The sequence below is a fragment of the Neolamprologus brichardi genome, chromosome 14 (assembly GCF_056152115.1).
Source record: "Neolamprologus brichardi isolate AB-2024 chromosome 14, ASM5615211v1, whole genome shotgun sequence".
In the NCBI taxonomy this organism is placed as follows: domain Eukaryota; kingdom Metazoa; phylum Chordata; class Actinopteri; order Cichliformes; family Cichlidae; genus Neolamprologus; species Neolamprologus brichardi.
Window position 1 is genome coordinate 41,984,459 of NC_142117.1, and position 15,542 is coordinate 42,000,000.

Consider the following 15,542-nt stretch of genomic DNA (forward strand, 5'->3'; position numbering starts at 1 on the left):
TTCATGAATATAAATAAAAGATGCATTCATTCGGTTTCTTCATGGATTCTGATTGGATATCGTGTTTATTAAAGGGTCAGCAGTTCATAAAAACAAACGTCCATAAAACAGTAAAAACAAACAGGCAACACGAGCTCGTTTAGTCAGAGGTCAGGTAAACATGAGGTTTCAACCGTTATCTTCAACATTCAGAGAGCGAGGAGGCGTTCAGTGTCGGTGGGACGTCTCAGAGGCCAGACAGACAGAAGGCTGCGTGTTCCCAGCTGCACAAAGGCAGCGTTAAGGTGATCTGCTGGTGTTCTGAGGTCCTTCAGGTGAGTCCACACAAGCGGAGGTAGAGTTTAAACACTGTCACAGAGGCTCCGCCCACACAGTGACGGGGCAGAGACTTCAACAAGGCAAAGGCACTCACGGCGAAACCAACCAGCAGTGAGCGCACGGGCAGAGAACGAGCGTAAGGCTGAAATGTTTTTCTCACTGAATCATCAGCAAGCATGGCGTCTCCGTCCCTGCCCGGTCAACTCCGCCCACACAGCCTAGTCGCTGAGCGAGTTAGCACGAACGCAACCTGATTACGCGACGCCGCTCTGGTGGCGCGTTTCTGCCAGAAGCTGAGAAGAAGAACGACCTGACCTCTGCTCTGTCGTCAGTCGCATAAAAACACTCTGGGGTCCAACCAGGGCCCTCCTCGCCGGACACAGGCCAAGCTTTCAAGCAGTGACCTTTGACCCACATCAAACCTTTTAAAACATCTGGAGTGAGGCTTCCTGTTGATTGTTTCTACTTCCTGTAGTCCGGGCATCACGCCGAGACGTTGACATCACGCAGAGCAATGGTGGCAGTTGTCCCGGCGGCTCCGCCAGGGGAGGAAGTCGCCACGGCAGCAGTCGGCTCCTGCGGGGGGGTGGAGCCGGAGGAGGGAGGCAGAGCGGAGCCATTCTGATTGGTCGAGCTGGTCTGGAACAGGATTTGCTGCAGCGTGCGTCTGAGGTTCGGGTGCAGCCGCCGCTGTGTCTGGTAGAAGATCTCCACGGCAACACACTTCATCACCCCAGCAACCAGGTCCTCATACAGCGGCACCGTGTACATCCTGGACGTCTGCGGAGAGGGAGGGGCAACCATGTGACAGAGTAGCTGAGCGACCCCCTTAAAACTACGTCTGTTCTGATTGGCTGAACGTCGCAACAGGCAGGTGGGCGGAACTTACGTGTTTGTGCAGGAAGGCTCGCACTCGCGGCAGGTCGGGGTAGAAGCTGTTCCTCACCACCATCTGCAGCCAGCGGATCTGCACCTCGGCGTTCAGCCCGTCGAACAGCGACGAGTACGAGTCCGACAGGCTCGCCATCACACCTGCGCAGTGACATCATCATTCATCACTGAACACCTGTCACATCACTTCCTGTGTTCTGCGCGGTGAGGAACATCAAGGCCGTTTCTCAGTATCTGTACTTGTGTGTACGTGTGTGTACGTGTGTGTACGTGTGTGTACTTGTGTGTACTTTTCCCGTCAAAGTAACAAATCGAACATTAAAATATTTAAATTCAGGAGGAAGCAGTTTCACCGGGAGCAGAAACGGCGAGCTGATGCGTGGAGATCCTGAACGCTGCTCCAACAATGATCTGATGTCTGTCCTGAGTGTTGATGGGGAGAAATGGCGCCCGTATGAAACAGATGATCTGTGCTGAAGATACTGAAATATCTTTTTCCTGAAGTAAATCTGCTGCATCATGTGTAACAGTTAAATTAAGAGGGGGTGGAGCTGTGATGTCATCACGCACACTGCCGTTCCAATAGCAGAACGATCGCGCTGCGTTCTCGGGAAGTCCGAACTCCCGTGTGAACTTACGGAGTCCGGACTAGCGAGCGTACTCGAGTACTGAGAAACGTCCTCGTCACCGACCATTTGCAGCAAACAGGAAGTCACATGATCCCTTTCATCAGTACTCGTATGTTTCATGCTGCGGAGTACAAATACTCGAGTACTTTGCACTCGAGCAGATTATTGCTCTGAATGATGTGTTGCAGTGTTTCTATGGCGACTTACTGTGCAGCAGCGGCGAGTGGTCCAGCATGCGGTCCAGGAAAAGGACGATCTGAAAGGTGCTCCAGGTCGAGAGGTCAAAGGTCGCGAGCGCCTCTAGGTCAGGGGGGTCAGCGTTCCTCCACAGGTCGCACAGATCCTGGACGGGCCCGATGAGAGCGCCGCCCGCTGACAGGTCTGGCTCGTAGAGAGGCGGGCCGCAGCCGCTCAGCCAACGCTCAAACTCTAGACCTGAGGGCGAGCATACACACAGGAAGTGATGTCACAGAGAAGAGTAGGAGGCTGCTGACACACAGGTGAGCTGAAAGCGTCTCCTGACCTTCTCTCTTAGCGACGGCGGCATCCTTCAGCTCCGGGAAGTAAGACAGGAAGTAGTCTATGAGGTCCTGAGCCACCACGCTCTTAAACTTAAACTCTGAGATGTAATCCTGTGACACACACACACACACACACACACACACACACACACACAGTGACACACACGATGCAAACGCTGGTCACATGACTCTGAGCTCATGTAAAACATCCTGATGAAATGTAAATCTATGGAAACGTGGAGCAGAAGTTTGTGGACACTGTGACTGTGAAAGCGGCTCAGCTGCTGTCCACAAACAAACGGTCACAGCTCGAACACACGTGACACATGTATGACTGCAGTGTGTCTGTGAGTGTGTCTGTTAGGGGTGGGGAAAAAATGGATACTGTGTAGCATGGTGATATTTTGTTTCTAATAATGTATGGATACAGGGACAGCAGAAATCGATATTTTGTTACAAAAAGGTTTTTGTGCTCTGACTTCAGAGCATGTTGATCCTTTTTCTGAGCAAGAATCCTGACATTCCTTCACTGTCCAAATGTGTTTAACTTGTTTTTGGCAGCAATAAACATGACAGTTTACTTATTTTAATTTAAGACATGTTTTATTTTAATTAAGTTTAAAACTTTTTTATTTAATGTAAAATTATATTTCGTTTTAATTTACTTTCAAATCCTTCAGTTGCTGAAGGGGCTGCATAGTTTTCATAAACTGCATAGTTCAGAATAGCTATAATTGTACCAGATGGTTGATTCAGTTAAGTTGGACTAGACTGTAATACAAACCGTTCAGTTTGTCAACAATCAAACTGAAATGAGAGAAAGACTGAGTGTGAGACTTTGATATTAGAGAAAATGAATATTGATAAAGTTTACCTTTATGTACAGAATCTGAATATCGCAAAATATTTTTAAAAATTGCAATAATATCGTATCGTGGGATGTTTGGTGATTCCCACCTCTAGTGTCTGTCTGTGTGTGTGTGTGTGTGTCTGTGTGTGTGTGTCTGTGTGTGTCTGTGTGTGTGTGTGTGTGTGTGTGTGTGTGTGTGTGTGTGTGTGTGCGCTGACCCTGAGGAAACAGTCGAAGCGTCTCACGTCTCCGCTGACCTCTGACAGATACGACACGAAGCAGAATCCTTTCTCGTAGGTGAACAGGTTCATCAGCGTGCTCGGGTTCACACCTGCAACAGGTCACAGTGATGTCATCTCACCTGTGCGGGTGGACACCACACCTCCATCTGTGTGTGTGTGTGTGGGTGGGGGGGTCACCTGACTCAAACTTGACCTGCAGCCTGCTCACGGGGTTGCTGTCTCCAAGGAGACGCAGCTGTCTGTGGAGGGCGTCCAATCGCACAACAGTCTCCAGGCAGGTGAACGGCTCACCTGAGGGCGACAGGTGACCCGAGGTGACCGACAGTATGAGGACTGAGGCTGAAGTTAAAGATCAATCAGCTGTTCGTGGCTTCAGCTTCAAACACGTAAAAACTGAAAACGTTTTAAAATCTCGCCAACAAACACGTAACTGAAACGGCGAACGCGGCGTTACCGTAGGCCTCCGTGGTGATCCTTCGCTGGGCGTACGTCGCCAGGCCTTCGCTCAGCCACATCTCCTCCCAGGTGGCGTTGGTGACGGCGTTGCCGAACCAGCCGTGGGCGATCTCGTGGATGACGTCGATCAGCAGGAACTCGCTGCTCTCCAGGATGGAGGCGATGATGAACGTGAGGCAGGGGTTCTCCATGGCGACGATGGGGAAGGAGGGAGGGAGGAAGACGATGTCGCACCTGAGGACGAGCCGCGTCAGCGCCGCCGAGGACGTTTTAAAGAACGTTTGGTCAGAAACTCACCTGCCCCACAGGTAAGGTCCAAACAGGTCCTCGGCGACGCCCAGCCAGCGCTCCACGCTGCCCCCTAGCTTCTTCACCGCGCAGGACAACAGGCAAGGCTCCGCCCACACACGACTCCTGAAAGAAGAAGAATTTTAATAACTCGCTCTCGGCGCGCTGCAGGCTTTAGACCAATCAGCTGATCTCAACGACTAAATGAAAACGTTCCCCAGACGCCGGGTGATGACCTCGTCGTGTGACTCAGTGTGCTGACCCGGGGTGACCCCTGCTGGAGGCCCCCCCCCCCCCCCGATGTTTGTTTGCCTTTTATCCAAACAAACTGTAACATGTTTCAAACTCGTCGGCAAATCAAAATATTTTAAAAAAACGTTATTTTACGCGGCGCGACCTCGGCCCGACGTCTACGTGCTGCAGCTCGCCGGCCACCAGCGCCACCAGGTAGGAGGGTACAGGAAACTCCATGGAGAACTGGAAGACGCGGTCCTGTTTGGAGTACGAACTCCGAGACGCACTCATGAGGACCGTCACGCCGTCCGGGACCTGCCGAGGAGGACGAGCAGAAACGGCGTGAGTGCAGGTGTTAAAGGAAACGCCTTCTGGCACCGCTCTGATGTTACCTGGGCTGCGTGTGACTCACCCGGATCGTGGCGGTGTACGTGCTCTTGACGGCGGGCGTGTCGAAGCAGGGGAAGAAGGAGCGGTTACACACCGAGTGACCCTGAGTGAAGACCAGAGGACGAAGCTGACCGCAGGTGAGCTCCGAGTCCAGCCACCAGATCTGCAGACACACACACACACGGGTCACGCCGTGGTCACCTTCAGCGTGCTCACGCTGTACAGACGCCGCGTCGTGTCCTTACCGCCGGCCCGTCCGTGGTGGTGTAGCGGACCGTGATCTGGACCGCCCGGCCTGGCTTCGCCGCCGCGGTCGGCAGGCTGATGCTGAGCGACGAGCCGTAGTCGGTGAACGGGTCCACGCGGTACGTGAGGGACACGGGCTCCTGCTGCCCGGCGCCCGGCACCTTACAGTCTATGGAGTGGATCAATAAAGAAGGGTGGGAGTCCAGGATGAGGGAGCAGACCCCCGGCTGCACCGGGACCAGGTCCAGAACCAGCCAGCCGCTCATCTCCTTCACCGCAAAGTTCAGCCGCAGGTCCAGGTGGAAGTGACGCAGCTGGAAGCTCCTGAAGTTCGACGCGGATGCCACGTCCACCAGGGGGCAGCGTTCCAGACCCAGGCCCGCAGAGGGCCGGGCCAAGTCCCCGGAGCACCGGCCCCCGGAGTCCGGCAGGGATTTACGGCAGCAGCACAGCGAGGCGGGTGCCTGGTGGAGCTCTGCCATGGTGAGCTGAAGCTGGGACCAAACCTGCTTAGACCGGAACCAACTGCATGAGACACGAACAAGAACACACCTGTGAGGGTCAGGAACAGAAACCCCCCAGGCCCGCCTCAACGCCCAACACCCAGCACCGATGCCAACAGGACCCCAGTTTAACACAGAACCCCCAAAACTACCTTTAACTCAGTTTTAGTCCAATTAAAAAGCACAGGATCCAATCCTGACCACAGTAAACTGACACCCACCAGTGAACCCAGTACACAACTCAGGTACTAACCCAGTTTAACTCAGGACTCGATGCGTAGCCCAGTTTAGCCCAAATAAGTAACTTTAACACAACAAGAGGCTCTGCGTCAAAACTCCATTCAAAACCTCGTTAAAGAAACGTCTAATTTTACGCCTAACAGGACATTAAGCCCCCGGTGAAAACTCCTCCTGTGTGTCCCTGGATCCTCGATAAACCCAGAAGTTTGTATTTTTAAATCATTTTAACATTTTATAAACAGTTTAGGGCCAAATGAAAACTTTTAATCCACATCTAAACCCAGCTTCACTGGCCAGCCTCGGTCCACCCCATTCAAAACCTCAATAACACAATATTGAATTTAACAGTCAGTCCGCTGAAGACTGGAAATAAAGCAGAATAAAGGCTTCGCTGAGCGTCGCTGACCTTCTGCCTGCTTCTCTTAGGTTTAAGGAACTATTTGACGAGTCAACTTTGGCTCTTTGTCCATTTAAACAACATTTAATCAAACTCAGCAAACACTGACAGGCACTGTTTAACAGCCCTACTTGTTAAACCGGAGTTAAACTTCATATAAACAACAAGTTCAATTAAGTCAGAGACCCGAAAGAGCTCCGACAGCCGGGAGACTCTCGAAGCCCAGTTTAAAGCGCAGTTTTAGGGACTCGGAGGAGTTACAGTGGCGGCTAGCAGCGCTGGAAGTTAGCAGCTTTAGCTCGAAGTGAGTGAAAACAGCACCTTAAGGTCAGCGCGTTGAACTGACCTGGTTAGCAGAGCCGGCTAATCAGCGCATTAGCACGGCGCACTGTTGCGGCTTCACGGGGACACGTTTAAGTAAAATCCATCGGGACCGCACGGCGGAAGAACCAGGCGGACACCGGCTCCCCGGGAGAGCTCAGCCCGGCTCCCCGCCCGCAGTCCCGGACACCGAACCCGCGTCCTCCCGGAGGCTCGACGGAGGCTGGAGGTGAGCTGTGAGTCCAAGACCGAGTGGCCACACACGGACACAAAGAGGCAGAGGACACCGGCGGAGACCCGGGGGGCAGTCGAGGCTCCGCTCCGGACTAAACAGGAAGTAACAACAACGGGAAAAAAGTTTATGCAGACCGATGAGTGGCGCTGTGGAGGCGGGTACACGGAGCGAGAGGGCGGCTCCGTCCAGTTACCTGTTCATCCACCCATCAACGTCTATGGATCCGCTCCACGATGCTCCATGTGACACACAATCAACACAGGACTGCATGACGTGCAAAGTGTGCAAAAACTGCGACAAACAAAACAAAAACAGTGCAAAAGAAAAGTGCAACAATGACAGTGGGTTGATGTATTAAGGTGTGTGTGTGTGTGTGTGTGTGTGTGTGTGTGTGTGTGCGTGTGTGTGTGTGTGCGTGTGTGCGTGTGTGTGTGTGTGTGTGTGTGTGTGTGTGTGTGCGTGTGTGCGTGCGTGTGTGTGTGTGTGCGTGTGTGCGTGCGTGTGTGTGTGGTGTTCAGGAGTCTGGGGGAAGAACCTGCTCCTCAGTCTGGCAGTGAGGGCCCGGATGCTCCAGTACCTCTTTCCTTGGATGCAGCAGGTGTGACAGGTGTCTGATGGAGGGAAGAGCGGCTCCTCTCAGCTGCTCTCACTAACAGTTGTAGGGTACTGTGATCAGCAGTTACCATCCAGACAGTGATGCAGCTGCTCAGGACGCTCTCGATAGTCTCTCTGTAGACGGTGGTGAGATGGAGGGAGATGGGCTTTCCTCAGCTTCCACTGGAAGTAGAGACACTGCTGGGCCTTCTTAGTTATGGAGCTGGTGTTAACCAGGAGAAGTTCTCCACCAGGTGGACACCAAGGAATCTGGTGCTCTTGACGACCTCCACAGAGGATCCATCGATTCAGCCATTCATCCACCCATCAACGTATCAGTCTATTCACCCATTTACCCAGCCATCACATCAGCTCGTGGTTTTCTGGAGGGTTCTGTGCACACTGAGGAGCATGGAAACAGTGAAGCTCCCACACACAGAGCAGCACCTCCACCCTGTGGAAGGCAGACTCAGGAGTCTTCGCCACCACGACGTCCCAGCGTCCTTCAGACCCAGCCACACATGCAGCTGTGCAGCAAGGACAGCTCAGAGCTGTTCACACCAAACAGCCACCTCAACAGGACTCAGCTGTTCATCTGCATCTAAAGGTCAAAGGTCAGTCTTTGAGGACGCCAGTGTCCGCATGTTGAACTGGAAGACAGACGGTTTGAACAAGGAGTGAAAGAAGCATCTATGGCTGTGTCCCAATCCAGTGACCGATTACGTCACAGCGACGCGACGAAGGGTGTCCCAATTCGAAGTGTACTCCAGATGTATGGCGTTATTTTTGTGCCACTATTCTGAGCGCACGTAAAAAAAAATTGCAGGCGCAAGTGTTGCATTTTGAGGAGAAATTTATTTTGAGTGAAGGAAAGCTGAATTTGAGTGAACAGAATTCATTGCTGCGTGCAGAAAATGTATTTCAGTGTTTGCTATTATCCACACACACACCAGCAGCCCCTCTCGCTCAGTTTTTGCATTTGCGCTCACTCGCAGTGTGTCGCTCGCGCTCTCAACATTTCTGCCTGTGCGCGCTCAACTCTTTCTCTACACCGTTATATTTGTGCCACAAAACCAGCCAATCACAGATTTGGATGCAAAAAAAATCTGATTGGCTGTTTTGGTCTCCAATCAGCTCGAAATGACCAAATGCAATATCCCAGAATGCATTTGGTCCAAAACTCAAACGAGGCAGTGGCGGAGAAACACAGAGTGGCAGAGTTTGAAATATTACTCTGTCTGGGTCACAAAATAAACTTTTAAGATATTTTCAGGCGAGAATGGTGCTGAGTAAACTTCAAATATCTGCTCGATTCATCAGGACATCACATATTTGCACAAGTGCTCTGACGTTTTTGGAGATGCCTGTTACCCACCAGCTGACCGCACAGCTGGACTGGCCGTTGGGCATCCCGGACATTTGCCCGGTGGGCCGATGGTGATTTTTCATGTTTATGTTTGTTTGTTTTTGTAACGGTATAAACAATGAAAGGTGGTGGATTAGCCAATTGGTCATGATCAACTCTGGGCTGGATCAATTACAGTACATCCATATTGAAAGGAAAAGGAACGCGATTCGTCCCAGACTTCAGCTACAATGAAAAAGACACAAAGCTGGAGTTATTCTGTCTTTGCTGCACAGCTGCCTCTTCTCCCCTCATTCTCCCTCCCTCTCTCTCCTGTTGCTACTTCAATCATGAAACTGATCAATGATCAGCTGATCGTCTCTCGTTTGTTTATCGCCCACTTTACGCCAGAAACAGGAAACCAGCGGATGCACTAAACAACAGCAGCTTGATCAGCTGTTTTTTAATATTACTTTCTAGCATCAGCTGATGTTTGCTGGAGCCACAGCTGTAAATGCTGCTCATGATATAGGTTTTGATATGTGGTGAGAGGAAAACATTAAGGTGATACAAATCATACATATATACCAACAAGACAGTGTACGTCACTGTCACAACAGTGTTTGTTTTAGTTCAAAGGCTTTATGGTTTTTCCTGGTGGTGTAGTCCGTGATTTGTCAGTTCAGCCTTTTATATTATGTTTAACCCGAGTGCCCACCCGGTCAGCTGGTGGGTAACAGACGTCTCTGAAAACGTCAGAGCACTTATGCAAATATGTGATGTCTTGATGAATCGAGCAGATATTTGAAGTTTACACAGAAACATTCTGACATGAAAATATCTTAAAAGTTTATTTTGTGACCCAGACAGAATAATATTTCAAACTCCGCGACACCGTGTTTCTCCGCCACTGCCTCATTTGAGTTTTGGACCAAATGCATTCTGGGATATTGCATTTCGTCATTTCGAGCTGATTGGAGACCAAAACAGCCAATCAGATTTTTTTTGCATCCAAGTCTGCGATTGGCTGGTTTTGTGGCACAAATATAACGGTGTAGAGAAAGAGTTGAGCGCGCACAGGCAGAAATGTTGAGAGCGCGAGCGACACGTGCAAAAACTGAGCGAGAGAGGGGCTGCTGGTGTGTGTGTGTGTGTGGATAATAGCAAACACTGAAATACATTTTCTGCACGCAGCAATGAATTTTGTTCACTCAAATTCAGTTTTTCTTCGCTCAAAATAAATTTCTTCTCAAAATGCAACACTTGCGCCTGCAAATTTTTTTTACGTGCGCTCAGAATAGTGGCACAAAAATAACGCCATACAAATGCAGTCAACAAATGTACCGTTCATTTCCCCAAATTTGAAGTGTGGTCCGGTGTGAGACGAGCTGATATCCAGTTCTCTACCATCCCCAGATATCTGTTGGTGCTCCAGACATTTTCATTCAGGTCAGATCTAAATAAGTTCATATTACTCTTCATAGCCTGTTAGTTTGATTTTCAATGCGCTCTGAGGTCGTAGCAAATTAGAACAAACATCCTACTGAGTGATTTTGTAGATAAATGTTCTATTTATACAGTTGCTAATTGTTTTTCATTATTGCAGCAAACCAGCCGATGAAATGGACGACACAAATCGGTTCCAACGCTACACATGGGGCACTACGAATCCCTGCTTCAAACTACATGCTACGTACCAGCATGCCAATCAGATTACTTCTTCCATGTGAGGTTGAACATGTGCCCCAGTGGTCGTATCCAAATTCATGGGCTGCATCCTCCTGAGGACCCGGCCTTCGCGGTCTACGTGGGCCGGGTCCTCAGAAGGTCAGGTAGGCCGGAAGTAAACACCTGTGAAATGGGACGGTCTAGCCTTCAGATCTGTGTCACCGCTGTCTCAGCCGTCTGCTCCTTGCTATCTAAAATCTAACAGGACACTGGAGTAAACTCTCGACCGTCTCACACTTCTGTTTAATCAGTTTTCTGTTTGACGTTTAGTCAGCTGTGTAAAAACCAAAGAGGAACCAACCCGGGGGATTAATAAAGTTTAATTTTATCTAATCTAATAACTTTAATCTCAGCCAAACCGATTTACTCACGAACAAACAAAACACTGAAAAAAGCCCAACAATAACATTTTTAGGTTGTCTAAGTGACTTATATATTACGTTTAACCCGAGCAGCGAAAGTCCGCAGTGATCTGAAAATGATGTGCCGGGAGTTGTGCCGTTCTCGGCGGCTTCAGTGACCCTCGAGCTCCCGGTCAGCTATCGAGCTGGTGGGTAACAGACGTCTCTGAAAACGTCGAAGCACTTTTACAAATATGCGATATCTTGATAAACGAGCAGATATTTGATGTTTACACAGCTACTTTCTCACCTGAAAATATGTTAAAAGTTTATTTTGTGACCCAGAAAGATTAGTAAGAGTCATTTTAAAACTTAGTAGCTGCCGCCATTGTTGGAAACTGGAGTTTGGCTGGGCCGCGCTATGAATTCTGGGATATGGTGGGCCACGAAGGACACACCCGACCCATCCTTCAAATTCGGGGAAAAGGAGGACGCATTTGTCGGCTGCATTCGGAGGAGTCTACGAATTTGGACAGCCTTCATCGCGTCGCTGTGACGTAATCGGTCTACAAATGCGGCCTCAGGAGGAAGCAGCCCATGAATTTGGACACGACCAGAGTGGTAGTAAAACCAGGGAAAAATACTACGGTGGCTGGGAAGTGCAAATCACATTTACAACATCAACAACAAAACATTTCCAAAAACATTTTAACAAACGGAAAGGGATTGTCTGAGATACCGGAAGTGACGCAACGATTAGGCTTACTCCATATTTGTAGTACAGAGAAGTGATTTGTAGTCAGCTAAGCGAGGGCTTTTCAGAGAAGTAGTGTTCAGGTAATGTTTGAAGAGATTTTACAAAAGAGTATGGGTGAGATAATGATGTTCAGATTTTTAAATGTCACGGGGATTTTCTTAAGAAAATATCCACACCTTAAAACCGTCATGGTCCACACTCCAGCCCAGCAGGTGGCGGTAAAGTGCCTTTAAATTAAGAATAAGCAGCAGCTAAACGCGGGATGTCAACAAACGTCGAGAAAGTAACTCCTCACTGCGCTTCGTTATTACCCTGACGGTGCTCGCTGCACTAAAAATAGATGGAAAATTTTGCCCGTTTTGCGGCGTTAGCTTCAGCCTCTTCACTCCTTTTTGTGCTTCCTGTGGACGGTCTCTGGAGCTTTTGCGGGACACAGACCAGGCTGAAGGATCAGACTCCCCGGGGACATCAAAACAGACAGAAAATTCTGAACAAAGTAATTTTGATATATGAATCACTTTTTGTTCTCTTCAGACAGTCTATGCTATTTCAGTTAAATGGCACGTTTATTTACCATGTTTCATGTTTGCTTAGCCTGTATTCTCATCTACGTTTAGTAATGGAGAGTGCTTATAACCCCGTTTTGATGTTAAACGTTTTTCATTCAACCAGAACAAACATGTCCGTCATACAAGCAGTTCATAGAGTAAAAGTAAAAATCCAAAGCACGTCAGGCCTTCAGCTGGGGATCAAAATTAAAACTCAAGCAACAGAGTAAACCTGTCCAGGTAAGCCATCACAGTAACTTTATAAACGAGGATTTGACAATTATTTTTAAAGTGATCTGGCTTTTATTATTTGTTTCTAGATCAATATAGGATTTATGGTGTCACAACAAACGGACTTAAAACCGCTAAGAAGGAAAACTGGGAGTCAAACAGGAGGTACTGGTCCGTGTGTGTGGGCTTCCAGTAAACTTCGATGTTGAGGTTGCCGTTCTCTTCAATGTGCACAGCGCAGTCCAGGAAAGGCAAACAGTCGTCCTTTGTGTCTTCCCTGGTGAACTTGATGTTTTTATCCACGGCGTTGATGTGCGCAGTGAAGGATTCCACTTCTTGTGTCTTGATTTTGACCCAGGTGTCGTCTACATATCTGTACCAGTGGCTGGGTACTCTTCCTTTGAAAGAGCCAAGAGCCTTCCTTTCCACTTCCTCCATGTAAAGGTTGGCTACAATAGGTGACACGGGGGAGCCCATGGCACAGCCATGTTTTTGTCTGTAATAGCCTTCGTTGTATTTGAAATATGTAGTGGTGAGGCAGAGGTCTAACAGTGTGCAGATCTGATCGGGTGTGAAGTTGGTCCTGTCCTCCAAGGAGCTGTCTTCTTGTAGTCGTTTTCTGACAGTCTCCACGGCCTCCGTGGTGGGTATGCACGTGAAGAGAGAGACTACATCAAAGGACACCATGGTTTCATCTGGATCCAGGGTAAGTTTCTGGACCTTGTCGGTGAAGTCGGTGGAGTTCTTGATGTGGTGTGGGGTGTTCCCCACGAGAGGAGCAAGGATGGTAGCAAGGTGTTTTGCAATGTTATAAGTGGCTGAGTTTATGCTACTGACTATGGGTCTGAGTGGGACAGCTTCCTTGTGGATTTTAGGAAGTCCGTAAATGCAGGGTATGGCATCCCCTGGGTAAAGGCGGTGATAAGTAAGGCGGTCAATGATTTTGTCCTTTTCCAAGTCTTGAAGGCAAGCTATAACTTTCTTTTTGTAGCTCCTGGTGGGGTCTCGCTTTAAGGCTTCGTAGGTAGTTTTCACACCTTGGCTCATGTGATTAGTTAGAACATAGGGGTCAAACTCTGGCCCGCAAATTACATTTGGCCCGTGAAGCCATACCAAATTACTATCAGAGCTGGCCTACTGGTATTATACAGCATATATATATATATTGTTTAGTATTAAGCTTTGCTTGTTCCATATTCAGTTTTTCAGCAAAACTTGTTTGACTCCATAAGAAAAGATTCATTCTTATATCTGGAGGAATAAATATATTTCAATAAATATTAATGTTAGCCCGCGACTTTGTTCCAGTTGTGAATTTTGGCCCACTGTGTATTTGAGTTTGACACCCCTGAGTTAGAGGATCATCAGGGGGTCCTTTGTCCTTTTGTTACCCCCACAGCGCTTAAATCTGGGACTCTCCACCATTTGACCTTAGAACTGAAGAAGCTTCTTGGATGAAGGTGAAACGTCTTCAAGCAACTTAAAGAAGTCCAGACGCTTTTCTTTCCAAGCTCCTTAGACCACGATGACCTGGAGGACTGAGAACCTTCACAGACATCTATACGAATGTGAATCGCATCATCGGCTGGACTGTGGGATAAGGTCACTGACTGACTCACACTGCAAAACAGAATTGTTAAAGTTTTAATTTTGATTTCAATTCAGGTGAGATTTTTTTTCTGTGCGCAGAGACCGAGCCAGCTTAGAGGGAACATTGCTGTTAGCTGATGCTATTAGAACACGGATACCTTCCTGTCATTTAACATGGACATCTCAACATCCACAGTATTTCTGTGTCACACTACAAATATGTTGGTGTGGATCCAAAGTTACTGAGCAGCTGACTGGAGGAGAGTCGTGTGCTGTGACTTTTGAGATCAGTTGTCACCACTATACCTGCAGTGGTTACTTTCCACAATAATTAGTTCACACAGTGAAACACACCTTTCAGCTGTTTGTGTGTTTTTCCTGTCTGTGACGCACACAAAGGTGGGAACGTTTTTCATGTTTGACGTTTATTTTTTCCAAAGGAATAACGAACACAGTTCAGCGGGCTGCTGAACTTGATGGATACAACCAAAGTACCGATACCAGCGTTGGTATCGATCCATATTTGGATCGATCCATCCACCTCTATCCTCTCGAGCTCTCTGCCGAGCCAATCAGCACCTCTTCCTCTTCTGTGATGTACGCTCTTCTTCCTTCATCTCTCTGGCTGTGGCACTTTTTCCTGAACTGAAAGTGTCGGCTACGCTCATGAACCCAGCTCGAGGCAGACTGCTCTGCTGTTTATCGTTAACCACGCCCCCATGGTTCAGTCTCGCTCTGACTGAACAGTGAGGCAGGGCGAGTGCGACTGTGCGATGTGTTCATGAAAATCGATGACGGCCTCGATCCTCTCAGAGCTTTGAGTGTTTGATGTGAGGTTTCAGTGTATTCTTGATTTCTCAGTATGTTGTTGATTCCCATTATTTATGCGTCTGCTGTATTTTGTGAGTCTCGTCTTATTTTTGTAGTCTGTATGCTTCTGTGTTACCGTCCTCTCTCCATGTTTAGTCAGTGACTTCCTGTTTTATTTTGACAATCTCGTGTCTGGCCTTAGTTTTAGACCTGTAATAGATCCTGCACTGTGTGACCACGACGGGCAGGCGACGTGTCTTTAAACACGGTCAGACTGCGAGCCACAGAGAAGTAAACCAGCTGTGTCATACCTGATAAAGTGACCAGTGCAGCCCTTCAGTTCATCTGTGGTTTAAAAGAAGCTGATTCAGCTCCGCCCCCTTCAAGACAGTGTTGCTCTGACTGGCTGCTGCTCATAAACAGAAGGTCTGTGGGTGGAGCCTCTTTGTGACAATATCCAGATCCAAGAGTAGAAAGTTGTGAGGTAAGTTTCCAGAGGAGCTTTAACTCGTTACAAACATCGAGCAGTGACCACACGACAGGAAGTAAGGAGGACAGGTGGAGTTAAAGTCAGTAGTTTATTTATAGGAACAGCTACAGAGACACGCTGACATGTGCACAGCCCGAGCTCGAGCCCTGCAGTCAGCATCGCTTTCTCCTTTCACATTAGACAAGTTTAAGAGAAAAAGAAACTCCATAAACGGAGGAAACATCAGGATTAATAAATCGCTGTTTTCATGTGCGTGGGCGCTTCCTGCGTGGTCTGCAGTAAATGTCATGATGTCTAATCACAGAGCCACCAACACGAAGCCTGAGCGCAGCCGCTACACAAACACA

The 15,542-nt window shown here is 48.6% G+C and overlaps 2 protein-coding genes across 2 annotated transcripts in view; both read right to left on the reverse strand.

Moving 5' to 3' along the window:
• Nucleotides 1-34: 34 nt before the first annotated feature.
• rnpepl1 (arginyl aminopeptidase like 1) lies at nucleotides 35-6,847 on the reverse strand. Its single transcript, XM_087851350.1, has 12 exons — nucleotides 6,552-6,847; nucleotides 5,065-5,590; nucleotides 4,842-4,982; nucleotides 4,593-4,744; nucleotides 4,205-4,321; nucleotides 3,906-4,141; nucleotides 3,629-3,742; nucleotides 3,428-3,540; nucleotides 2,362-2,470; nucleotides 2,046-2,273; nucleotides 1,208-1,350; nucleotides 35-1,098 (listed from the first exon to the last, which is right to left on the reverse strand). Exons 2-12 carry the CDS (start codon nucleotides 5,545-5,547, stop codon nucleotides 802-804), a joined length of 2,133 nt encoding a protein of 710 aa, XP_087707476.1. The 5' UTR covers nucleotides 5,548-5,590; nucleotides 6,552-6,847; the 3' UTR covers nucleotides 35-801.
• An 8,422-nt stretch (nucleotides 6,848-15,269) lies between these two features.
• Nucleotides 15,270-15,542, reverse strand: part of abcc5 (ATP binding cassette subfamily C member 5) — a 21,523-nt gene continuing 21,250 nt past the window's right edge. The window contains exon 30 of the mRNA XM_087851351.1: nucleotides 15,270-15,542. This exon is cut by the window's right edge and continues 636 nt beyond it. The gene's annotated coding sequence lies outside the window, so the exon portion shown is untranslated.